The sequence below is a fragment of the Trichoplusia ni genome, chromosome 16, assembly GCF_003590095.1.
Source record: "Trichoplusia ni isolate ovarian cell line Hi5 chromosome 16, tn1, whole genome shotgun sequence".
Taxonomy (NCBI): Eukaryota; Metazoa; Arthropoda; class Insecta; order Lepidoptera; family Noctuidae; genus Trichoplusia; species Trichoplusia ni.
The window spans coordinates 2,765,454-2,792,026 of record NC_039493.1 but is presented as its reverse complement, the minus strand read 5'-3'; the positions used below and the strand labels follow the sequence as shown (position 1 = coordinate 2,792,026).

At 39.2% G+C, this 26,573-nt stretch overlaps 2 protein-coding genes across 3 annotated transcripts; one reads left to right on the top strand and one right to left on the bottom strand.

Moving 5' to 3' along the window:
* Nucleotides 1–104: 104 nt before the first annotated feature.
* On the top strand, nucleotides 105–12,594 carry LOC113502179 (structural maintenance of chromosomes protein 1A). The gene is made up of 27 exons (XM_026883602.1): nucleotides 105–332; nucleotides 700–820; nucleotides 1,185–1,284; nucleotides 1,821–1,969; nucleotides 2,233–2,401; nucleotides 2,732–2,944; nucleotides 3,135–3,386; nucleotides 3,754–3,912; nucleotides 4,171–4,278; nucleotides 5,234–5,395; nucleotides 5,876–6,004; nucleotides 6,182–6,264; nucleotides 6,588–6,762; nucleotides 7,043–7,165; nucleotides 7,546–7,677; nucleotides 8,224–8,289; nucleotides 8,401–8,534; nucleotides 9,004–9,125; nucleotides 9,391–9,572; nucleotides 9,885–10,007; nucleotides 10,164–10,264; nucleotides 10,581–10,725; nucleotides 11,066–11,170; nucleotides 11,262–11,336; nucleotides 11,412–11,590; nucleotides 11,906–12,083; nucleotides 12,365–12,594. The coding sequence occupies exons 1-27, from the start codon at nucleotides 188–190 to the stop codon at nucleotides 12,422–12,424; spliced, it is 3,690 nt and encodes a 1,229-aa protein (XP_026739403.1). The 5' UTR covers nucleotides 105–187; the 3' UTR covers nucleotides 12,425–12,594.
* An 85-nt stretch (nucleotides 12,595–12,679) lies between these two features.
* On the bottom strand, nucleotides 12,680–26,197 carry LOC113502180 (rab GTPase-binding effector protein 1). Of its 2 annotated transcripts, XM_026883603.1 has the most exons (14): nucleotides 25,994–26,196; nucleotides 25,800–25,913; nucleotides 24,658–24,795; nucleotides 22,861–22,964; nucleotides 20,311–20,397; nucleotides 19,817–19,927; nucleotides 19,233–19,287; nucleotides 18,880–18,995; nucleotides 18,026–18,258; nucleotides 16,959–17,052; nucleotides 16,457–16,632; nucleotides 16,070–16,289; nucleotides 15,577–15,687; nucleotides 12,680–14,893 (listed from the first exon to the last, which is right to left on the bottom strand). In XM_026883603.1, exons 1-14 carry the CDS (start codon nucleotides 26,022–26,024, stop codon nucleotides 14,726–14,728), a joined length of 1,758 nt encoding a protein of 585 aa, XP_026739404.1. In that variant the 5' UTR covers nucleotides 26,025–26,196; the 3' UTR covers nucleotides 12,680–14,725. The 2 variants fall into 2 exon arrangements, with proteins under 2 accessions (XP_026739404.1, XP_026739405.1); XM_026883604.1 differs by lacking the exon at nucleotides 25,800–25,913 and having other exon boundaries at nucleotides 25,994–26,197.
* Nucleotides 26,198–26,573: the final 376 nt, after the last annotated feature.

Below are 26,573 nucleotides of genomic sequence, written 5' to 3'. Positions count from 1 at the left end.
GTTAAACATTTTTAAATTCGATTAAAAATGTAAGATTTTTACGGTTTTTCAAAATTAACCTGTAACCAGCACCCTAACTTACCGAAAATGGCTGACCTGACACTACTTGTTTGACAGATAGCTTTGTTGATGTGACGATGTTTGGCGCTATTATTTTATTTACTTGAATTGACTTAAATTATTTCGAATGGTGGTGCAAAACTACTTGACTGCAGCCAAAATGCCGGCATTTCTTAAGTATATTGATATGGAAAACTTCAAGTCCTATCGGGGGCACCACCGCATAGGACCTCTGAAATCGTTTACAGCGGTGGTAGGCCCCAACGGTTCAGGTAATTTTGATCTTTACATGTTAATATATCATAGGAATCTTACTTTAATGGCCATAAAATGTTTAAATAAACATTTTATTCGATGTTACTCTCGAATCATTTCCACCATGATAAACAAGTAACAAATTATAAGACTGGCTAATGCATCTCTCTGGCTTATCATCTCTGGAGTACACCTCAATATTGTAACAGTATTACCATCGACACATGTATTGCGTACTTTAAACATCACTTTTGCTATCTTTGTCACACTTTACCTTCTAACTTTTTCATGAGAATGTGTTTACTTGTTGCAACTTCTCACATTTGCTAAAGAATAAGTGTATTCAAAGGCAAGATAGACAATATTTTGATGAATTTTTTACAGGAAAGTCAAACTTCATGGATGCTGTGAGTTTTGTGATGGGAGAGAAGACTTCCTTGCTGCGTGTGAAGCGCCTCAGTGATCTGATACACGGAGCATCCATCAACAAACCTGTGTCTAGAAGGTAATATTTCTGGATTATAATAAATTTGGCATAAGTTGGCACTAAATAATTATTATGCATTTAACAGTATCAAAATAACATGTTTTAATAGTTTCATGAACATTTATTAGGGTCTTGGAAGCATTGATTTTTTGTCCTGACTTTTTATGTCACATAATTGGTCAAGGCCTCTGTACAGAGAGAGGTTACTCTTCATCTTATTTAAATCAATTATTAAAAAAAAAAACTTCATCCTTTTTTTATCTAAAGCAATAAATATTTATTTTTTTCATTTCAAGCAGGCCTATAAAGTGCAGATATCTGCACTTTTAAGGGTGTCAGTAATACTTAAGTTGTTGTAATGTTGCATTATTTAACATTCCAGTGCTTCAGTAACAGCAACATTTGTGCTTGAAGACCTCACTGAGAAGCAGTTCCAGAGGTCAGTCATAGGACAGTCTTCTGAACACAAGATTGATGGACAGGTAAACAAACTTAATATTTCTTATTACTAAAAATTACATTTTTGAGCAATAAAACTCCAGTAATATCAATTTAATATATGTAGTTTTATAACTATTGGTTACAAACTTACCAACCTGCAATCCCTACTAATATTATAAATGCGAAAGTAACTCTGTCTGTTACACTTTCACGTCAAAACCACTGAACTGATTTTAATGAAATTTGGTACAGAGATAGAACATAGGATAGTTTTTATCCCGGACTTTTGAAGAGTTCCCTTGGAAACGCGATATAACCGACCTCGACGCGGGCGAAAAGCTAGTGTAATAATAAAATAATAATTTCAACCTCAACTACAGCTAAAGTTATTTTCTACTTAGTTACTGCTTTACACATATGACAATGAATAGATACTGTCCACAAATAATGCTAAGATACAGTATGCACACATGAACCTCTTTCTAAAATAAATTCCTTCAATGATTCCTGCACCTCTGACTTATAACTGGCAGGTTAAAGACCAGTCTTAACTCACAAACAACCATTTCCCTTGCAGTCTGTATCAACATCACACTACCTGAGCGAGCTGGAAAAGCTGGGCATCAATGTGAAGGCCAAGAACTTCCTGGTGTTCCAGGGAGCCGTGGAGAGCATCGCCATGAAGAACCCCAAGGAAAGGACTGCTCTCTTTGAGGAGATCAGTGGGTATGTACATGAAGTCAATTTGTCTTTGCCAACTATTTGTTGTCTCATTTTATGTTTTTTTTTTTTATCATCACGTCTATAAAAAAAGAATACAAAAGACCTACATATTTCTGCATAGCAAGGGATTTCCATCAACAAAGGAATGGAGACATGTCAACAATTACTAGCCACTCATTTTTGTATCAATGTGTTTCTCACCACGTAGCAAAGTATAAATAAGCCCTTTCTTAAATGTTGCTAAAGACCTTTTCCCTAACACTTAGGTCGGGAGTCCTGAAGGAGCAGTACGAGGCGTGTCGCGCGGAAGTGAACCGCGCGGACGAGGAGGCGCAGTTCTCTTACCAGAAGAAGAAGGGGGTGGCCGCCGAGAGGAAGGAGGCCAAGTTCGAGAAGGAGGAGGCAGAGAAGTACACAAGGCTTAAGGAGGAACTGGTGAGTGGTCTTAGAAATTAAGAAATTGGTCGAAAATAAGATATTTCTTTGAAGATGGGTTAAGTCTGGGCCGTAAAGTATTAGGTTTTTTAATGAGTTAGAACTTTAACTTAACCAAGCTCCAGATGTTGAATATGTAACATTACAATGCATTGCAGACAGGATGCTTCACAATCATCGTAATTTATAACGAGGTTTCCAACGACTCCGACAAGACACTACTCATCTGAATTGTACATAGTTTTCTGAAACTTGCTGAATAAAAGTTATCTGTTAGACCCATATCTGGCAAACTGACATTCAAAAGTTTTATTTACCGTTCTCTTACAGCAAGAACAAAAAGTCGAGCTCCAGCTGTTCCACCTCTACCACAATGAGAAAGAGATCCAGTCCAATGAAGAAGACCTGCAGCACAAGCAATCTGAACTCACTAAAGTGGAGAAGAAGCGCCAGAAGGCTGAGGAAGCCCTGAAGGAGAAGAAGAAGGAGGCGGGAACTGCGGCGCGCGAGCTGGCGAAGATCGAGCAGGAGATCAGGGAAGTGGTGAGTGGGATATTTGTTTATATAATTACTAATAATAATACGTTCTATGTTGATAAATCTATCAAAATAAGGTGTTACTTTTGAAACATTCTCACGTAATCGTTTCATGTTACCATACTTTTTAATTTAATTCCAAATTCTTGTTTACGAATAATCTATAATTATCAAAGACAACCTTTCCTTTTACCAGGAAGCAGAAATCTCCAAGAAGCGTCCGACCTTCATAAAAGCCAAAGAACGAGTGACCCACACACAGAAGAAGCTCGAGAGTGCAATGAAGACATTAGAACAGGCTCGGAAGGCGCACGAGGCTCACCAGGCGGACATCAAGAAGCTGGAGGACGAGCTGCGCCAGGTGGAGGAGCAGAAGGCGGAGTGGGAGCAGACCACGCTCGGGGCCTCACACGCGGGCCGCGCCGACGTGCATCTGGAGGAGGCGCAGGTGGGCTGGTGCTACTGCTGGGCCGGGCACGTACTAGATGCGTTGTTCTCAATGCGATATCATTGTGACATGTAAAGAAAATACTAATGGTTGGCTTATGATGACTAACGGTCGATAGCTGAATGGTTGAGGTCATCACGCCATACCCACTTTGTGCTGCGTGCACAATGCTTGTTCTGGATGGCTGGCTGGGTGAATTTCTGGATGTGAATTGTATGTTTGTGAAAACCCCCGCGACACAAGGATTAAATTCCTTAGTGCAAGAGTAGTTTTTTTAATACTAAAAAAAACTGTATAACTGACGACTCCTAATAATAATAATGATGTCAGTAAATTTCCCTATATATATGATTAATTGTTATTTTAGATCCGCGAGTACGAGGAGCTGAAGATGGAGGCGTCCCGCCAGGCGGCGCGCTACCTGCAGGAGCTGGACTCCGTGAACCGCGAGCAGAAGGCGGACCAGGACCGCCTGGACAACGAGCTGCGCCGCAAGGGGGAGCTCGAGAACAAGCACAGGCAGAAGGTATAATACATGATGCTTTTCAAAAGTTGATGTCATAATCAATAACACCCGTCGCTTACCGCGTTTTAGAGTCCCAAAGTAATCGCTCTCTTATTTTCATTGGCATTATCAATTTAATCAAAAAATATCCCCTTTTTTATGTAATTAGACTGTTTTATTTGTATTTTACAGTATATATTTTTTTGTTTATAAAGTTATATATTCAAAAGGCACATTTCACGTAGTTACAATAAAATTTAAGGCATAATATATTTTCAGGGACACGAGAGAAACGAGGCTATGAAGCGAGTGGACAAGCTGAACGAGCACATCAAGAGCTCGGAGCAGGCGCTCGAGGAACAGAGGAGGCTGCGTGCTGAATTACAGGTCAGTTACATTTTAGTAGTTATGTTTAAGACATAAGTACTTAGTCTTTTTATATATAAAAATGAATTGCTGTTAGTTAGTCTCGCTAAAATTCGAAAACGGCTGAATAGATTTATATTTGGCGATACGTAGTTCGCCGGGATAGCTAATATTTCATGAAATTTAAATGAACCCTATATAGAATGTCGTGTGTCATTGCACGAGCGGTAAACAGAACTGTTCTTATACCAATTCGTTATTATCCATTTATATCTCCGCGCGGCCTATTTCTTATGTGTCCTCCACACGTAAGCGGATGCATCCGCAGATGGCATCGGCGGACGGTCCGCCGACGTGTAGAGGGGGTGATTTGCTCGTCTGTGGTAGGTATTTGACGTCGGCAGACGCGTCCCGCACATATCCGTCGTTTGTCGGTTTTTGTGGCACAGATCAAAGGGATCTGGCGCGAGCGCCCGGCGCGAGTGAGTGGTCTGTCCACACGTCTGGCGACGCATCAGTGTTCATCGGGAAGCGAATGAGAGTGCACGCGTGATATTAACCATTTTTTTTGCGTTGGCTTTCTTTCTCGTCGGAATGGCGAGCATAAAAACTTAGGATACATTCAAATTCCTGGAGATGTATCAAGCTGAAAATTTCCTGTGGAATTTTATAATAAATATCACAAAAATAAACATTTTGTAAGAACAAGAATCATTCATTTTATTTAACTGTGGGTAGTTAACAAATTGAGTTGAGTTTACTGTAGGTCCTAAATAAGTAAATAGCTGCAGCAGGTACGGTCTCCATATCCATTTTGCGTGCATACGTGTTGCATCTGACGAGAACCAACACAGACTGATCGACCTACATACGTGTGGACGGCTCGCAGAGATTCATCTGCGGATGCGTCCGCCGACATCTGCAGACGCATCCGCCTACGTGTGGAGGTGGCATTACACTGTTGTCCCCCTCGCAGGCGGACGTGGGCGAGTGTCGCGGGCGCGCGGCGGAGCTGCAGGCGCAGCTGGAGGCCGTGGCCGCCGCGCTGGGCGACGCGCGCGTCGACAAGCACGAGGAGGCCAGGCGACGCAAGAAGCAGGAGATCGTCGAGAGCTTCAAGCGGGACATACCCGGCGTCGTCAGTGCACACTTACATGCCTACACACTGCATCTAACTAACTCACATACCCTCCCTTAAAGCTTGATTTTTTACACGAGCATTACATAATTAACGTAAATTCTAAGACCGATACAGTTTAATATCCTCCATCACTTAGGTATCTTGTATGACTACGTCTTTCAACTATTTCGATATTTTTTTACTTATCAAAAACTCAATATTGCACAATCCACCAGTAGACCAATGCTAGCTAAATTAATTCTTCAAACAATACAATTATCTAACTGCTCAAATAACCGAGTGATTAAGGTTACTATGCCAAACCCATTAAACACGACGTAATTCGGTTCGATCCCCTCATAAGACAAACATTTGGATATCGTCGTGCATGTAACTTGACTGTTTGTCAAACCTCCTTAATACAAAATCTAAATAAATACCAAAATACATGTCTTTAACAAATTATAAAAAAACTAATGTTCTACCCTCTGCATACAGTACGACCGCATGATTAACATGTGCCAACCGACTCACAAGCGATACAACGTGGCCATCACTAAAGTGCTCGGCAAGTACATGGAGGCCATCGTCGTCGACACGGAGAAGACCGCGAGACGCTGTATACAGGTAATATAACATGAATATATATTATTTATCTTATTAATACAAATCTAATATACAAAATTCCCATTTCACGGTATACGTAATTGAATTCCTCCGAAACAGCTCAATGATTCTTATATAATTTTGTCTAACGCGTCATTTCTAAAAGTTTAAATCTAAATACATTATATTTTGTTTTAGGTTTTAAAAGAGAGAATGTTGGAACCAGAAACCTTCCTTCCTTTAGATTATATTCAAGCCAAACCATTGAGGGAGCGATTGAGGTAAGCAAAAACTGTTAATTTAATGGTGATCGGTAATCTATGAAAATAAAATAGTTAAGTTTTTAATACCTTTGATAAAAATACTAAAGTTTCACATATAAGTGTCGTTACGCTAAACTTTCCTTATTTTATTTTAATTTATATTGTTCCGTATTTCAAAGGTAAAAACGGAACGTTATTACTGAGGGACCGCATTCTATCCGTACGTCTTTCTGTCTCAAGGCTGTATCCCTTTAACCATGATGACTAGACAATACACGATACTAAAATCCTTATGAATATCCTAACGTATCAACCTTATATAACGAATACCGTTGTAACAGGGACATAAAGGAGCCCAAGAACGTGAAGCTGTTGTTCGACGTGCTCCGCTTCGAGCCGGCCGCCATCCACCGCGCGGTCCTGTTCGTCACCAACAACGCGCTCGTCTGCGAGACCCCCGAGGACGCCTCGCGCGTGGCCTACGACCTGGACCGCAGCAAGAACAGCCGCTACGATGTGAGGATACTGCACCATGGGTCATAATGCTAGCGTTTGTGCCTGTGATTGGAGTGTTCGCGAAAACGTAAAAAGTCTCAATACGAAAGCCGGTTTATTAGCATAACAAAATGCAAAATGACAAATGATCGTAAATCCTACTAGTAATTGCTTGACATTGTAATATCTAAAACTCGCTATCAAATTCAAAAATATAATCCAATCAGAAGTAAAAAGGGACATTAAATTTGTTTAACTTCGATCCATATGTGTTATTTTATGAACTGTATGATGTCACCAGGCGCTGGCGCTGGACGGTACGTTCTACCAGAAGTCGGGCATCATCTCGGGCGGCTCGCTGGACCTGGCGCGGAAGGCCAAGCGCTGGGACGAGAAGCATCTGTCGCAACTCAAGTCCAAGAAGGTAATGTACAGTCACTTTCAGCGATAGATTAATTAAGATATGGAATACTGTGTTGATGAGTTTTAGTTATTTTTATGTTTAACTTTTGAGTTTGATAGAAATGATTTCGGTTGAAAAATATTTTTTAATTAGTTCTATGTAATTTTTTACCATTCATCCTTACTAATGTTACACGTGTGAATATACTCGTAAGTATTTCTCTCTATCTCTTTATCGATCATCATAAAACTTTGCACACGTCATGTTCTTGGAGGGATTAGAAGTAACATAGGGTTGGTCCTAATGGACTTAAAAAAAACAGGATTGTGCTCCTCAGCGATATCCCACGCAGGCTACCGCTAGTAGATAATATTTCTGACCATCCTCACTTCAATAAACAGGAGAAACTGACGGAGGAGCTGCGCGAGTCCATGAAGAAGTCCCGCAAGGAGTCGGAGCTGACCACCGTGGACTCGCAGATCCGGGGGCTGGAGTCGCGACTCAAGTACGCCATCACCGACAGGGACACCACGGTAACACACACACATACATCTTATACTGTAGATATTTTCACTGTACAAATAAGTGAAAAGTTTAGCTCCTACACAATATAATGTACAACGTGAGAAACTCCAGTTGTTTTCACACTGTCAACAACTTTTTTTGAGGATCTCGTGGCTAGACGGCTACAGGCTACTGCATAAGCTAGCTACGCTTGATACGGTCAGTCCGTGGATAGGTTATCACTTATTCCTCACGTGTTTCGTAAATACGTTATATTGTGGGTCCCGGTTGTTATGAGTGCATCTTAGATAGACGTTACGGGTAGTTAGAAGCTAGAAAGTCTGACAACCAGCCTAAAATACTAAATTCTTGATAGTAAAGATAACAACTTTTTCTAGAAAAGCTTTTAGATTTGCCAAAAAGAGAAATTAGTCTCTTGTTAAACTTCTTTATATTAGTGGTTTAATTTTTTTTGGATCCTTAAAACTTTTTGCATGAGATACGCCAAAACCACACATGCATATTGTCGCGACGTGAATGTTTTAAATGTTACTCAATCAAGTGCTACTTTACAGCTCAAGCAAATAAAGGCTCTGGACGCGGAGTTAGCTGAGCTCGAGAGGAAGATGGACTTGTTTGGAGTAAGTAAACTTATACATAATTGATCAGATATGTTTTTTGTCAAGCGTTCCTATAAGTTGTTATGTAATTTCTGAGTTATTATGTTATCGTACCGTGTGTAACACAAACAGCCGCAAGTGGAGGACATCGAGCGCACGATCCGCGCGCGCGACGCCAAGATCCAGGAGGTGAAGGAGAACATGAACAACGTGGAGGACGTCGTGTTCCGCGGCTTCTGCAGGGACATCGGGGTCGCTAATATACGGTAATGTTTCAAGATGACTGTGAATGAAATGAAATGAATGTATTATCGCGATACCGTGAGATTTATATATTTTTCTAAAATGGAACGCTACCAGTGTGATACATTGACTCTAAACATTGCAACAGACTTATTCTTACGTTTTTATACACTCACTTTTCTTGTTGTCGTTCTGATTGGGTTTTTGCAACTCAATTTTGAGGCATTTCCCATTAAGCTAGCAGGCTAAAATTTTTAGAGTAGTTTCAAACCCGATGACGATGCAATTTACAACTATAAAAATGACTGGATCGATCATTATAAAATTTGAATGGAGTGACATCTAAAAACGTGGGTTCTTACATTTTTTTTAATTTATACGATATCTTTATAATCAATAGTAGTGTTTTGAGTTGACAAAATTAGTTTCTGTCCTTATTCGTAAGAGTGGTAGTATACTTTGCTCACGCCACCCGTGGGGGGCCGCCCGCAGGCAGTACGAGGAGCGCGAGCTGCGCGCGCAGCAGGAGCGCGCCAAGCGGCGCATGGAGTTCGACGCGCACATCGACAGGATCACCTCCAACCTGGAGTTCGAGAGGTCGCGCGACACGCAGAGTGAGCCCGCCGCGCTATATAACTATACTCCAACTAAATTATCCTGTGACTGTTTTTGTTTACTGATACCATTATACGATTCAACTGTAATCATTTATTTTTAAAGTGTAATTTTTGAAGTCTGGCCGTCTCTTCTCCATAACAATGACAATCTGGAACCGCGCAACTAGAGTCATTACTCCGACATTTTAAAAGTGCCTAGAAAACCTCCTATTTGAAATAAAAACTTTTGATTTTGAGTGACGCTAGTCCTGTCCGTGCGCAGAGAACGTGACCCGCTGGGAGCGCGCCGTGCAGGACGCGGAGGACGAGCTGGAGGGGGGGCGTCAGGCAGAGGCCAAGCAGAGGCAGGAGATAGACGCCGACCTGCGCAGGGCCGACACGCTCAAGGCCGAGCGGGCCGGCGCCCGGGCCAAGCAGGAACACGCCGACGACGACGTCAACAAGGTAGGGAGCCTTATACCCTCTACTCCTACTGCCGAGTGGCTGAGGTCACAACATCAAACCCACTACGCACGTCATGTCGCAAGTACTATCCCCGTGTTGGACAAACATTTGTGTGATCCACCAATGCTTGTCCTGAATCTGGGTGTCTCTGTACTTGCGATTTGTATGTTTTTGAATCCTGCCGCGAAACGAGGACTAAATTCCTTACTGCGAAAGTAGTTTAAAAAAACAACACCTTAACGAAAAGATTAAATCCATCTATAATACATAATATAGTGCCAGACATGTGTACTAATAATTATTTATTCCCAGGCCCGCAAAGACCTGACCAGTATTCAGAAGGACATCCAGTCGGTGCAGAAACAGATCTCCAACATAGAATCTCGTATCGAGAGCAAACGGAGCGACAGACACAATATACTACGACAATGCAAGGTAAGTCGACATCTAAACTGTTAAACATCGGCAGCGAAATAAGTATAAACAATCATTGGCCAATGCAAACCTCCTTCGTTCAGATAACTTACACCTCACACGTCAACTAATTTGTGATAATATAAAAATATATAAAATGCTCTTTCGTTCTCATAGATCGATGACATAATCATCCCGTTACTAGAAGGCAACCTGGACGATACAGCGGACACCGAGTCTGACCCCTCAACCACACAAGTGTACCGCAAGGAATCCAGGTAATTCATACTTTAGAAGTGATAACTTCTTATGGTAAACTGCTTGGTACGTTACGCCGCCGCGGTACTAAGGGCGGTACTAAGAGAAAAGGTATATATTACATAGTATTACTCATGGCAATAATTACAACTGTTAGCCTAGAATTGAAAGTTAACCCCACTTATTTCTGTCTTTCAATGTGGTCAATAAAATATCTTTTAATTGTGAGTAATCATAGAAAAAAAAAACATTTTGAAATTAAACGGAAAACAGTAAGAGCAAATAATACCTAAAAATAAGAAAACAATTGTATAAATTTGCTTGTATAATCTGTAGGATCCGTGTGGACTACCGGTCGTTATCGGAGAACCTGAAGGACCTGGAGGAGCCGGACGAGATCAAACGGAAGGCCGACAAGCTGCAGAAAGCGATCAACTCGCTGCAGAACACCGTCGATAAGATACAGGCGCCTAATATGAGGGTACGTTGTGGATTTTGTTATTAAATGCTTTTTTAGGTTATTAATGTATTCATTAGGGCTGATGCCTGCCGGGGAGATTATCCGAAATTGTAACCGTGACCCCGGTACACGAAGGCCAAAGGAAGGAAACATGGGTGGGTTTTGGTCAGTAGAAGCCTGACACTCCCCTTCCGCTTAACTCAAAGCAGCCGGATTAAAAAAAGAAGGGCTCGTCACCCAAAAGTTAAAACGGAACCCCATTACTAAGACTCCACGGTCTGTCTGTCATCAGCCTGTGTATCTAATAGCTGGGCAACTTCGACTCGTATTTATCAGTTTTTAATATTATGTAATTTTTCAGGCGATGCAAAAACTAAACGAAGTTCGTGAGAAAGTAAACGCTACGAATGAGGCATTCGTCGCCGCCAGGAAGCGAGCGCACAAAGCTAAACTAGCATTCGAAAAGGTATGTTTAATACTCTATAAATATATACGCCTCTATAATAAGTTTTCTTTACTTACATATAAATTCTTAATATCATTATTTTATGTTTTAGGTGAAGAAAGAGCGTCACGATAAGTTTATCGAGTGTTTCGAACATGTCGCAAACGAAATAGACGCTATCTACAAAGTAAGGAAACTTCCTATGTATTTCTTTAAGTTATTGCGTATGAATCCCTGATCTCATTGTGTATATTGTGTGCAGGCCTTGGCTATGAACCAGTCCGCGCAGGCGTTCCTGGGCCCCGAGAACCCCGAGGAGCCGTACCTGGACGGCATCAACTACAACTGCGTGGCTCCCGGGAAGCGCTTCCAGCCCATGTCCAACCTGTCCGGAGGGGAGAAGACCGTGGCCGCGCTCGCGCTACTGTTCGCCATACACAGGTAACACACTGCGCAGCTACCAGTATAAATTATATCATTCAGATTGAGAGTCGCACAGTGAAACTAACTCCATTACTGTGTCGTGCGCTGATCTTTACCCATTATTTGGCCAACCTGATCAATTTTGGGGTAATGGTTGGATAGGTGTCACACGATTCTTTTCTATTTCTGACTTCACGTTAATGCTTGCTTCATTTTTTTTCTTACTTTCAAGAAAATACATTATCAATTTTGTTGTTCAGAAAAAGTCAAAAATACTACACTAAATATATTGTTATTTTTAATTTCGTAAATCCAACTGTGAACGTTCCTCAGCTACCAGCCGGCGCCGTTCTTCCTGCTGGACGAGATCGACGCCGCCCTGGACAACACCAACATCGGCAAGGTGGCCTCTTACATCCGCAGCAAGAAGGGCAGTCTGCAGACCATCGTCATCTCCCTCAAGGAGGAGTTCTACGGCTGTGCCGACGCGCTCGTCGGGATCTGCTCAGAGGTATGCTATTAGCCGACTGATGGGCAAAGATCTCCTTTCTTTAACGTGTTTCTCTCACGAATTGTTACAGAGTTGTGTAATAATGAATATTAGTACATAGCTTTGTTGACGCCTTTTTGCCAAAGTATATAATTTTATTTACATTTCTTTGATCAATTTTAGAAGCCCAATTAAGCAAGCATCAGGACGGCGGGTTGATTTTTGAAATAGAATTCTAAAACACTAAACACACGCGGTCTTTACTGCACAGCTATAAGGTTCATTCTCGTGTTTGTTCGCAGCCCGCGGATTGCCTCGTGAGTGACGTGATGACGCTAAGCCTGGAGCAGTACAGCGACTAGTGTGGTCGCCCGGCGCCGCCTTCATTATAATTATATAGATTTTAATATAAACATATTTTTATACTTGAATGTTTTAGATGTCATTCCCTACCTTACTGATTACTGATGTTACATTGTGTCGTTCAGAAAATTTCAATGTAATTAAATTAAGTGTTAAGTTGACATAGGAATTATGAGTTTTATTTACCTACCCATCTGCCCATGTCTATCTGCATATAAGGTATAAACAATTTTGGAAGTAAAGGAAACATCAAATAATACGGAGCTCTTTTATTTACAATAAAATAATCTTTATATTACAACTCTTAGTCTAAACTATCGCTAGATGTCATAATTTACTTATATGTGCTAAATAGCACGCGTTTTAATTATCACTTGACTTGCCCGTCGCCATCAGTATCCAACACAATAAGGGCGCATTCAGACGTCGCTATAAAGCGCGGGTGAAGCGCTGCTGCCTCGCGATACTTCGCGGCACGTTTGAATACCCCCTAACAACTCAGCCTCAATGCTGACTCCATTTAATTTCCGGAAGCACTCACATTACGTACCGACTCATTCCGGCGTTAGTTTCCGTGTTTTTTTTCCGGATCGTAATAAAATTACGCGCTTCTGTAAACATTATTTTTCCACGTAATATTTTTATTACATATAATTTTGCAAAAATTGAACAAGAATCCAATCTCATTTCAAAAAGACCTAAATCACGGTTGACTGTCGAAATAAAAATAGTTTTTTTAAGAAAATAATTATTATTTCATGTAATTTGGTTAATTAATTAATTTAAAAATAAACTTTATTTTGATTTGGGAATATATTTTTTTTACTCTGAATTACATTTAGTAAAGAACTTAATTACCATAATGTACACATTTTTTACAGACAAAGTACGCACGTTTTATTTTTCACCGAATAGTCGACCCAACAAGTATGACAACTAACCTAGAACAAACTTTAAATGAATGCATTAAGGTCCTTTTTTGTTGTTATCACTTATGGGGTCCACCGTACATTCCAACATATTTAATTATATAAATATTATGTACTAGAAGTATTTAAGTAGTTACACAGTATTGGCTATCAAGCCAAAACATAATTGTTATAATAACAAGTGTCGATTCTTCCATGAGCTTTGCTCCCTTTCTATCATTCTATAGATTCTCTTGAGCCTTCATACCAAATCCTTTAACATTTAGTTTTCTGAATCTATCTTTCGCTACCTCTTATATACATTATATTTTAATTAGTTCATTGAAGTAAGAATAATAACCGTATTTCTATTGCGGGAATCTTGTAAGTTTAGCTTAACTAACATTAGTTGTTTCTACACAAGAGCCTCATGCTATGGACCTGCCCATGAATTTTAAAACTACATATTTGCTTTAAAATTTTGCTAAAGAACAAAGAAACCCTTTGTCAAACCAAAGTTCTAATTTTGGGCTTTATTTTGTTCAATATTTTGTCAATGTCTAGTTATTTTGGAAAAATCATTAACCAGTTGCACAATGAAAACAAACTTTTGATACAGCCTAGAAATGAATTTGGACAGGTTTCAAGCAAAATTGTCATCAAGAAGAAATAAGAAACTAGCAAAATTAGTCTCTTTGCTACAAGACGTGGCCAGATAACTACTACACTAGTTACAATTGTTCTACTAGTATTACAGGATTCACACTTTATTTGAGACGATCATCATTCAAGTGAACACTAATACATTTACTAGTATTAAGTATAAAGTGCAAAGTAGCTGTGACATGAAAGTGTGTGGATGGATAGTTAAGCTCTAATGATCTGAGATTTTATCTCTTGGTGGAACAGAAATATTATTGTTAATGTATGGGAGACCGTTATAATCAATACATAAATTTCATATAATATGCATAATTTTAGAGATGTGATTCATGTTAAGAGAAATAAGTTACAAAAAAACATGTCTTGAAATAAAATGGTGCCACGTTAATACAGAGTGCTTCATTAATAAAGTTTCTTTGGAATGGTTAAGTTTAATAGTATCAGAACATTTATTGGTTTGTCGAGAAGGGTTTTTAAGCGAGTCAATAGATAGTTAATTAAACTATTTCACATCACGAACGCAATTTCTTACAATGGCCATATTGTTTTTCTGTTGAGTTAAGGTGATTGCGACAGCTCTTGCTAACTGCAGTAATAGTTTTGTTTGTCGTTTGTTTAGCACCTAACCTTACACCTCATATCTCGACAATTGCTGAGAATTGCGTCCGTGTTGCACGTGTGGTGTGTGAGTGGGGGTGTTGCGCGTGTGTGTGTGTGTGTGTGTGCGCGCTAGTCGGGCGAGCGCGGCGGGTCGGTGCTGAAGTAGGGCGCGGCGTGCGGCTGCAGCAGCGTGCGGCACACGGAGCACACGCGCGCGGGCAGGCGGCGCGGCCCGGCCGGGACCGACGCCGACACGCACGACGCGCAGAAGATGCGCCCGCAGTGCCGGCAGTGCACCTGCGGGGGGGAGCTTGTAGCGCGGCCACTGGGAGACTCAGGGACTACGCACACTTAATCAGCTCCAATCGCGTTTCGCTGAACGGTTTTGGTCACACTTATACAGCTCTGCTTCTATCAGCCGCGTACGGCATCGTAACAATGAGAACAGCCGTCAAAACGTGCTATCTCCACTGAAACGCTTCTGTCTACTCCGTACGGCGTTGAATATGCTGCGAAGACGGTTGCGGACTCTTTAATCCTTGGATGCATAATGATTACTTAATAATAAATACCAGCCACAACTTATCGACAAGGAGTCGCGAACCATCCCTGATTGCAGCGGAATAGTGCTGAACGCAGAGAGCGTTCGCATAATAAAAACACATTTCTCCTCAATTTATGCTGATTTGTACACGTCTCCATACAAAATTGTTGTTTTCTATGGACAAAAGCTGAAAAGAGCTGAATATATGTGCGTAGTCTCCTAAGGCGACTTTACCTTGAGTATCGATCGACTCAACTTTGCTAATATGAAAGTCCAACTTGGTAATCAGACTTGCTACAAGTGTCCAAGCTGGTCAAATCTCGACTTACTACGAACATCCCACTTAGTTGAAAACCCAACTTGCTACGAATGTCCAAATTAGTCCACAACTCGATTAGCTACGAATGTACCACATGTCATATATTATGTATGTTACCTTCTTCTTGATGTTGGGCAGATGCGTGTGGCAGGCGGGACAGTCGTGCACGTCGTCCTCGTGCTGCCACCGGACCTCCGTGTCGGCCTCGCGGATACGCTGCAGCTGCACCTGTTTACAACAGGCTGGTCAGGAACTAGCATTCGTGTTAACTATGATTTTGATTTACGATAAGTTTTTTTTAGCTGTGTTTTCAGTTTGTTAATAAACTTGCAAACTGTCTAGATGACAGAAAATGTAGCTTAAGTTTTGTTCATTTAAGATTCTGCTCTCTCTTTGGGATTTAAAATAGGAGTTTCATCTTTGATTTTTGTCTAGAGTTAAGAATAACAACAATTTTACATCTTAGTGGCAATTACGAATACTGAACTTTAAATGTATGGGCATGACATTCACTTCCAACACGTTACGGAAATTTGGCTCATCATTTCATTACTATCAAACTTTTTTAGCTTGGCCACCAGCCTCCTATTGTCCGGCAGTTGTTCCATACCTGCAGCGACTGCGACAGGCGCACGAAGTCCTGCTGCACCTTCTCGCTGTTGTCGAGCTCCTGCTGCAGCACGGACACGCGGTTGCGGACCTCGTGCACCTCTCCCGCGAGACGCTTCTTGTCTTCTAGAAGAGACTCGATCATGTCGTTTGACTGTCTCAGCTTGTCGCCGAGCTCTTTCATCTGCTCGCGTTCTGTTTGTAGTCTGTCGACTTCGTCTCTGTTGAGGAGAAAATAATATATTGCACTTGTACAACTTCAAAGAACTAACATTGCGTATTACTAGTTGAGACTCGGTTTAATATTCGCGCTCTTTCGACACTAGTAGTATACAGTTTTATATATCCTACACAACAAGAACAGAAACAAGTTGGCAGCAACACAGACCTGGCCTCCCGCAGCTGCTGCTGCAGCGTGGCGAGCTGGTCCTCCTGGCGGTGGAACAGCGCGCCGTGGTCCAGCAGCTGCGCGCGCAGGTCCCGCTCGGCCTCGCGCGCCTCCTCGCGGCCCAGCTCGCACAGGATCAGCTGCTCGCGCAGCTTCAGCGTCAGCTCCTGCAGCTCCTGGGGAACGGGAATACAGACATGCAGGTCAGCTTAGCATGTGGTGTTCTAATAAGACTGCCACCATAATCAAAACGAAAGAAATGAATCCATGTATCGAACCCGAGATACGTAACGCTCAATGGGTCCTCTTTGTCACTCGGTTATTCGTGCAGTCAGATGTCTGTATTTTGTAACCGTATTGATTCCATTATTCCGTTAAGTATGAATACTTTAATGTTATTTAAAACTCAAAGTTGCGTATGATATTTTTATGGATTTGTGACAGTATTGAATAAGATAAGGTTTCCATCCAAATTATCATAGATTGTGTTATTCTTTCTTACCTCTACATTGTCAGGCAGGTTAATAATCTCATTCTGCATCTCCGCAGCTTTCTTAATGTATTGACCGATCAACATCGCGTTGTCTCTTTCTAAACTGCAAAAGACAAAAATAAAAAATGTCCTAAAAAGTACGGGTTTTAGTATGTTTCAAGTAAAATATGTCAAAGACGAAGCTATTTATTAGCTATTATTGTATATTTTATCTTTGAAATCTTTTGCAAATTCGTATATTGTATCGTGTATTGTATTGTAACTGCGGACGATCTGGTTCTTTTTGCCAAAAATTCAACCAACCTCCAAAGCTTAATAAAAGATCTTTTGGATGCTTCGTGGGCTTAAGAATGAATATGTCCAAGACAAAGGTGATGTCGAACGTCTCCAGCTCTTTCAATTCCATTAGAGTTGGTAATGAAGTCCTGGAGATCCTGCTACGTGTATCTTGGTCATATTCTATATTTTAGCAAGGAGCATCATCTTAAGGAGATTCTTAGACGAGTGCAACTTGGATGGGCGGCGTTCGGGAAGCTGGATGATATAATGAAGTCACGCCAAATTCCACAGTGCCTTAAAATTTGTCTCTTTTACCAATGCCTCCTGCCCACCATGACCTATGGTGCCGAGAAATGGACGCTTACACATGAGGCTGTCCATAAGATTAAAGTGGCACAGACAGTCATGGAGCGCGTTCTGCTAGGCATCAAATTCTAAGATGGGTCTGTGGATATTCGAAAACAAACCAAAGTTCGAGACATCAGCGTCACAATAACGAGGCTGAAGTGGAGCTGGGCAGGCCACTTGGCCAGACGAAGTGACGCCAGGTGGACTAAGGCGGTGACAGAACGGTGGCCAAAACAAGGTAAAAGAAGCGTCGCGCGTTGGTCGTCCGGGAGCAAGATGGCTCGATGATATAGTAAAGGTCTTAGGTCGAGTCTGGATGAGGCTGGCACAGGACCGGAGTAATTGGCACGAGAAAGGGGAGGTCTACACCCAGCAGTGGGAGGACAAAGGCTTTGGGCGATGATGATTAAAAGTGAATAAAATGAGTTGTGATGTATTGTGATGCGTACGAGTCGAGTTTCTTCTGCAGCGTCTCCCTGTCGACGGTGAGCTCGGTGACGCTGAGCAGCGCGCGCTGCTGGGCGCGCTGGGCCTCGGCGGCGTGGTCCCGCTGCGCGCGGCCCGCCTCGCCCACGGCCGCCGCCAGCGCCTCCAGCTGCGCCGCGCTCTGCACGCGCTCCGACTGCCACGCGCGGACCGTCTCGTCGTGGATCGAGCGGACGCCCTCCAACTCCTCCGTAGCCTGGCAGGGGACATCAGACAAGAGATTTACTAGATATAACTACACAAAATATAACTACACCATGATAAAAAGTAGGTTTTCAACAATTTCTACATCGCAAAACTTGAAAAAAAATACAACCTACAAAGAAACCAATCCAATTTTCATAACTATACCGAGTGGTCCAGGGGTTCTGGACATGATTCCAGACCCCCCTGCGTTGAAATTTTTCATCGGTCTTTTTATGAATCGGTTTATTCATTTGGCTTGCTCGCGACACAGCCACTACTTCAGCTCATGATTGAATGATGAATTAAACATTTTGACGTCACTTTCGGTTAGATTTGCGAGAGAGCGATGACCGACGAGTACCTTTACGAATAAGCTGATCGGGAGCAGTTTTTAGTGTTTTATTTACATTGCTTTTTTTCGTTAAAAGGGCTAAATAATGATTTTCATTATGAAAATATTATTGAAAAACGTAGGAAAAAATATTTTGATGACGAAAAAATATACAATTTTCATGAAAAGACATACAACTCCTGGGCCTCGGGATCGGTATGACGTCCCTTCCACCCTGTATATTGACACGTACTAACAGTTAATTTTTATCTAATACAACATAATATCTTAACTAGTTACCTGTTTCAACGCCAGTTCCTTCATAGTTGCCCGTTCTCGTGCCTGCTCGGCTTTGGCCTGCTCCAGCACTAACTGCTTCTCGTAGTTGGCGCACATGTCACATTGTCTGCTGGCTTCTACAAACAAACATCTCCTGCTGACTACAAAATTAAAAACAAATGAAGCTCCATGAAATACTTCTATTTACCGTGACAATAGTAAGAACTAATCATGGAAGTGGCAAAAGTCAAAATTAGACTACACTACGAAATTCGAGTGAATATCAAATGATCTCAATAAAGCAAATGCATTTACAGCATTTTCCTTACCACTTTTGACTCATCTTTTAAGTATCTCAAACAAACAATACGAACCAGATTCTTGTTTTCCATCACCGCTCGAAGTTGTGGCCGCTGAGGATCTCGCTTTCTGTTCACACAATAAAACCAACATTCAAGTTACGCGTAAAAAAATCTTACATTTATTTATGTAATACTTTTTATAAAAATGTGTTGAATGGTGGATTTAATGCCAGAGGCATTCTCTACCAGTCAACCAGGAGGTGGTGCAGAGAAACAAGAAGTACATAAGTTGAATCAGGTTAACTCTCTGAATATATAATATTTTGATAACTTTGCAAATAATATATGTGTAATTCATTCGGAAATCTGAATTAATGGCAAAATATAATGAAGGCAATTGAAGCGCCAATACAAATATTGATCAACAATCCAGAAACCACGATTACAGGGTCTGTTTGGCACCGGTCTGTATCTCATACATGATGACAGCTAGTGTATTTCTGTTGCCGCTTAAACAAAAACCTAATTAAAATCGAGTCACACTTGACCGGTTTTTAAATAATATAAAACTATAAGATTAATTTATATCATTATATAGCTACATTACAACAGAAGGATATTACTAAACTACAAGTTGATTATAATTAAGTTCTGACCGCCAGCGCCTCCTGCAGCTGTGTGTCGGTGTCCCGGAGCTTGGTCTTCAGCGCCTGGATCTCCATCTCCAGAGGCTGGATGATGGACCGGAGCAGCTCATCCTCCAAGTTCTATAGAGTTGAACACATTGACACAGTTTCAATAACAATATAATTAAAAAAATATTTTTTTTGGCAATAAATAAATGTCTATCATATACTGAAATATGACTCGTCTTATATGCGTGTTTTCGGGTTTTTCAGTAGCAAATCCTCTTTAAATGACGTTTCGAAATATACAAAGGAAACACCTAGAAATGAAATTAATAGGATACTGATTCCCTATCTAATGAGAGATTCTGCTGTGTCCTCTATTATTATTATTTTTTCTTTTTCAAATACTGTTGCTTTTGTACATGAACCTTCCTATGTTGAACACATATTGTATGTGCAATAAAGTATACATAAATAAATACAATGCCCTTGAAGACCTAGCCCGTTAGGTGAGTACTTACTTTCCTCGGCGGCGGCTGTTCGTCGGCGTCCCCGCCCAGCTTGCGCGCCAGCGAGCGCACGAAGGTGGCCGGCGCCAGCGACAGCTCCTGCCAGGCAGCGCGCACGCTTACTATGTAGCTGTCATCCATCGGGGAGGAGGAGGGGGGAGGTAGGTAATGCACGAGAAAGGAATAAGATGGAAAACTTGAGCGATAACTTTTCGATTTTGTTACATAGTGGTTATATAAAATTGAATTGAACTAATTATTGAGAATGCAGTTTGTTGAACTAAGCTACCAGCAAAATAAATTTCTTTTGAATCATACTTTATTTACATTGTTTTGGATAACAACGTCACTGTTTCTTTAAAACTAGAAACGACATAATTAATTTAGGAATATAAAACTATAGAAACACACTAATACATTCACATTAAACATAAAATGGATATCATAACAAGACAACTAAAAATTTCTCAATAAAACACCAAGAGATCACAAAAACACAGGTAACAAAAAGTACCGATCACAAGAAACTACAATTACTTGGTACTTAGATACGTAGTACGTAGATAATGCTTTTCAAACGGATATGTAAATGCGAAGATAAAGTAAAACAAGCGTCCATTACGACGCCACAGTCACGAATAAGGATACTAAATACTAATAAACTGATGATACAATACTATTTATGATGAAACCGGTTATTTAATACAAGTCTCTGTGAAATATATCATCAGATGTGTATCGTATAGGTATTCAGTAAGTGCGCTAAAGAAACTTGTAAATATGTAAGTATATTATTTTACTAATCCTATTTAGAAGTATTTTGTCGTATTTAACGAGTAAACTAATATTTTATATATAAGGTCAGCAAAACATATCGCTGCTACTTGAAAATGAGATTAAAAAACGTAGAAATTTGTTTATTTGTTTTTTTTTTTTCATTTGTCACATTTATCTTTCACAATTAATCTTACGCAAGGGCCTCGTTTTAAGTAGAAAATGTCAGTAATTTGGATTAAGTCTCTTATAATCATTACTGACTGTACCTACCTACCTCTCCAAGAATATAAAGAGCTGATCTGATTGAACCTTGGATTAACACATAGGCTACTTTTATTCAACTGCATTCAGGGAGGATAATGATTTTGCTGCGGGCAACATCTAGCTATTCTTCTAACTCATGGCTTATGCTGACTGAGTAATGATGCATTAAGTAAAGACATGAAATACAAGACTACATTTAGTCGCTCCTTATTATTTACGTGTCTTTAGAAATAGGCTCTACATTAAGAGAAAAAAAAAACAACCGACACTTAGTAAGGAGTCGGCGTTAAATTCGACGGTGCCTCTGACTCTATAGAGTATCTCTTTAATACAATGGAGACACAAATACTTTCATCTCTCTTGTTTCACTTTATAAACTGTTAAATATAAACATATATAAAAAATAACTAATTAAATACTTCCAATAAGCCATGACTTTAAATTACACAGAAAGTTATTTTTCTATTCTGTTTCTCAAAACTAAAACTTGTTGAAAAACATCATGCTGTATAACCTTAACAAAAATATTATGCAAACATGCGGAACCTTCAACTGATAAGCAACAGCATGTATAAGATGGAAGTTGGGCTAACATAGTTAGCAAGTGATAAGAGTGGTGTGTTTTAGAAATAATACACTTTAAAATCGTGACCTAAACGTTTACTAAACATTACAATGAGTACAAAGAGTAGTTGTAAAAATAAGTGGTCTTTATTTGTGAGTCTAGCTTAAGAGGAAAAATGTTTACGACGAAGCGATGTAATCAAATTAGACCAGCAAAATACAACCGAAAAGCATTTTTAATGCCTTTATTTTGTTATGTTTCCTATATCGCATTGTTTTCAAAGTAGATACCTGCATGATAGGGCTTTCACGGAAAGAAAAAAGAAAAGCTTAAACATTGCTACCATTTATTCTACATACCATATTAATTTTAGTCGTAAATAATGTAAAAAGGTCTAAAAAACCTTCACGCATATTAATCAGTCCTAACCGTAGCAAGATAACATCGTCTGCCGGTAGCCAGTTATTGTTTAACTGATACCGTTGTCAGTAACATGGTAACTCACACAGCCTATTTACTCAGTACGCGTCTTATGTGGAGCGAGTGTAAACAACGGTGGCACATGTGTGAAACAAGGTCACTTTAGGATTAAAATGGAGACTACAAAGTGGATAACTGAAAGAGGTTTGTTGATTTGTTTGTTTTTATCATTTTAGCAGATTCAGGGACTACAAGAACTCCACAAATATGTATGGATCTGTCTGTTCTCCAGATGAGGTAAACGCTTGTGAAAAATGGTCTAATGGTAATAATTCCAAGTTAGCAAAATAATATTACACACTATTTCACTAGTTTCTTTCAGTATTTTTATCTTTCAGAATGCTGCGAGATCTTGAGGCCAGACTGAGATCACTGTAGAAATTAAACAGAGTTCTACTCCAAGGCATGGCATGCTAGTACAATTCTCCTGATTAAAGACAGTCCAACCCGTAACTTAACCTCCATGCATTGCTTACCTGTTGTTGCTGCCTCATCTGGTTCAACATCTGTTCTAACTCCAGATTTTTCATACGAAGCCTCCGAACCTCTTCCGTCCCTGAGGACGACGCCTCTACTGTTTCTGTGAAAGATATTGTAGATTCATTATTAGTCCTGCCTGTCACGATTTACACATTTTTCATGGTTTGAGGATTCTTTTGAAATGGGTGTAGTAATTTCGAAAATTCGTTACACATACAATATACAGAAACAATGATGTTACTGAAAAGGTTTCTTAAAAATTCACTCCAAAATTACACAAAAAAATATTTTAGCTATGTAAAATGCGCATATATTTTTCTATAATAAGTTCTATTCATTATTTCAAATGTTTTCAATAAATATAGAGTGTACCTCGGGCGCCCCATGTCAAACAGAAGGATTGCAACATTCTGCTCAAACATTTTTAATGTATGCCAATAAGGAAAACTCTTTATCAATATTATTTTAATTAGGTGATATGAGTTTAGGACACGCTTAGTATAAAAGTAACAATAATATTGTATGTTTTTAGGAGTAGAACAATTTTTATTGAGTTTTAACAGGGTATTGCATAAATTCGCAAAAAAAGCACACAACTACAAAATAATACTGACTAAACTGACTTTGCAAAAAAGTTTGTTGATCAGACAAAGTCAGTCCTTTTAAGGCCGAACTTCGTCTTCGTGGCTACGATATAGCGTAAATATCAAGTAGGTTTTTTTTAATCCATCGACAGGCCTCTACCGGGCAAAAGCAATAATTTTATTATTATGCTGCGGAGAGTTGTTACTTAAACAATTCATAAGATATTATCTGAAATTAAAAGACGAAAACGGCGCCTTTCGACGCCTAATTACATACTCGTAACGCTTAAAGTATTTGTCTTGATAAGGATAACACCAATTTTATAACGCCTTCTTTTTTAGAACGAATTAATTTCCATAAAATCCCTATAGTGTGCTTTTAAAGATGGCATATGGGATCGCGAATTTTTTGCAATCTATTTTGGAGACAATATAATTCCGCAATTCAGTTGGAGCGCTAGAACTTGTACTAACCGCATTTAAAGAAACAAACGCTTCAATAAAGTATATATTAATAACTTCTGATTTCATTTTGTTGTTCTTGATATAAACATTTTTACATTATGACCTTTGACATTATGTCAAAGGTATAAAAGATACCGAAATATTTGACAGTTTTAATGTTTTAGAATAAAAATCATGAACAACATATTAAATGAAACCAAATCATTTTACTGGTATGTGTCAACCAATTATTACAATTGATACAGCTTTTCTCCTCTTTAACTCATTATTATAAATAGTGATAACAGAACAAGCTTTTTGATCAATCATGGTCATTCAGTTTTTATCACAAGCAACTATAAAAACTAACATATTCTGTACTTTAAATTTAACTCTGTAATTATTTAGTTAAAGTTGATGTTTAAAAACTTCCACCAAATACTTTTACAATATTGACTTTGTAGTATTTGAGAAATCTTGTGAATTTTTGGATAATCAAAATGTTGGTAAAGATAAAATATCTCAACTCACATTGTAAAAAGCTAATGTTAATTCCTTAAGCCTATGCTGTGATAATTTACCAAAAGAACACAAAACTAAAGATCACTATTACATTTTGAATCATCAACAAATCAAATCAACAATATTTTTAGTTGATCAGAATACCACAGCAAGAGATTTATTGATGGAATCAAGGAGAGAGCCAAGTCTAAATAATACCAAGATCATCTGTTTCCATAAACAGGTATAACATAATGTCCTTACCACTAACAAGCATCTGCAAGCTCTGTATCTCAGACTTCTGGTTCTCGCTGAGGGTCTGTAGCTGCTGCAGCTCGGCCCGCAGGCCCAGCACCTCCGACTCCAGCTGCTCCTTGTCCAGGAGCATCTTCCTCATATCCTCTGGAAACAAAGGTAACATACATATTATTTACATGTTGTTACTGTAGATAGCAGATTTTTTTTTAATTTTGTTTGGCTCTTTGAAGCCCTCTCCAAATAAAGTCTTATACATACACTTGTATTACTAGTTTATTACTACTATTATGTAATATTTCTTTATTAATGAGACTACCATCCTAAATGTAACATCCTTTCTAAATGATCTAATAACCAGATATTTAATAGTAGAATTAATATAATAATACTGTACCAATATGTTCTAATGCAAACTTAGATGTTACAAAATATTCTAAATAATATTCAAAATATTCTAAATAAATATTATAAATAAATAAAATAAATAAATAAATTCTTTCTCCCTTCTGAACCTTGTGAAATTTGTGAGTTACACATATGTTTATATCATGAAAAATACAAATTGAATGCCTCCAATAATGTTTCAATGAATAGGCAATTAAATGTTGCAGATAAAAATGTTACAAAAACCACCACCTATAAGCAATTTTTAGTATTTTATTCCCCAAAAATGATAATCAGAATAATATCTTTCCACATCAAAAAGTAAACAATGTTATTTTTTTTAATAGTTATGAATCAGTAACTCTTATAATAAAGTTATTTACCAAAAATCTCATTGGAATTAGTCACAACATAGCAGTAACAATGTAAACACAGATTTAAATGTTTGAGTGCATGCGGCAAGCACTAATGTTGCTGAGCAAAGTTATGTTGTTAGAAAACATGACCTGCTTAACATGAAAATAACTCTCTTTAACAATGGATAAGTAAATAAAGACGAACAAGGTTAACACTAGACAACAACAAGATCACAACCAGGAAACCAACATAATCACAAAAGACACTACTCTAAAAACATTTGGTTTACAAGTCTAGCTATAACAAAAACAATGTTTGCTAGTAATTGGAATGACATGCAGTTAAACAAACCAGCCCCGAGCCCACTGGCACCACTCAGCCTACATTTCGGATATCACAAAACGAACCTTCTTTTTGTAAGAACAATTCTTTCATTTTCGCTCGCTGGACATTAAACTCTTCTTCGAGTAACCGCCTCGCTTGTTCCGGGGCCGGGCCGTTGCACTCGCCCGTGGCCTCCACTTGAAACAGAAACACCATTCAATGCCTCTACTGAAGGCATTTACGCCTATTTAGCAAACAATTGAAAAAAATAACACACCTTTCTCAGTGTCTGCCGACTCAGAAGACATCGTGTTTTGACTAATCACTGACTTTTTTAATGAGCAAAATAAAGATCCTTTTCATATTACTTGCATTATTACACTAAATTTCAACTTTTCTAATGGAAAAATTGTGAATAACTATTACAGAGAGATGAAATCACGAAAACTGACTGACATTTCTCGATTACCTGACGTTTCCATCTATTGACAGATTAAAAAACAGCTGCGTTACGTGTTGTTACAATAAATTATTCTTTTATGAAACTCATTTATATATGAGTCACTGTAAATCCAGAATTTCTTATTTTCTTTAGTGAATCATTGCCCTTCAAGGCTTGATAAAAGAACTAATGAAATGATTTTACAAAAAAATATATTTGTTGAATAGTGAATATGCATACAACCATGACATTGTAGAATAGTAATATTTAAAGTGCACCGTATTTTTGCGTTCATACCTAAACTTATTGATAGTCGAAATAATATTAGAAGTACGAAAGTTTGTTCAGTTTATTTATTAACAACTCTTGAGATTATTAATTCATTCGTTTTCCCTTTCAAGTCTTAGTAAATCAA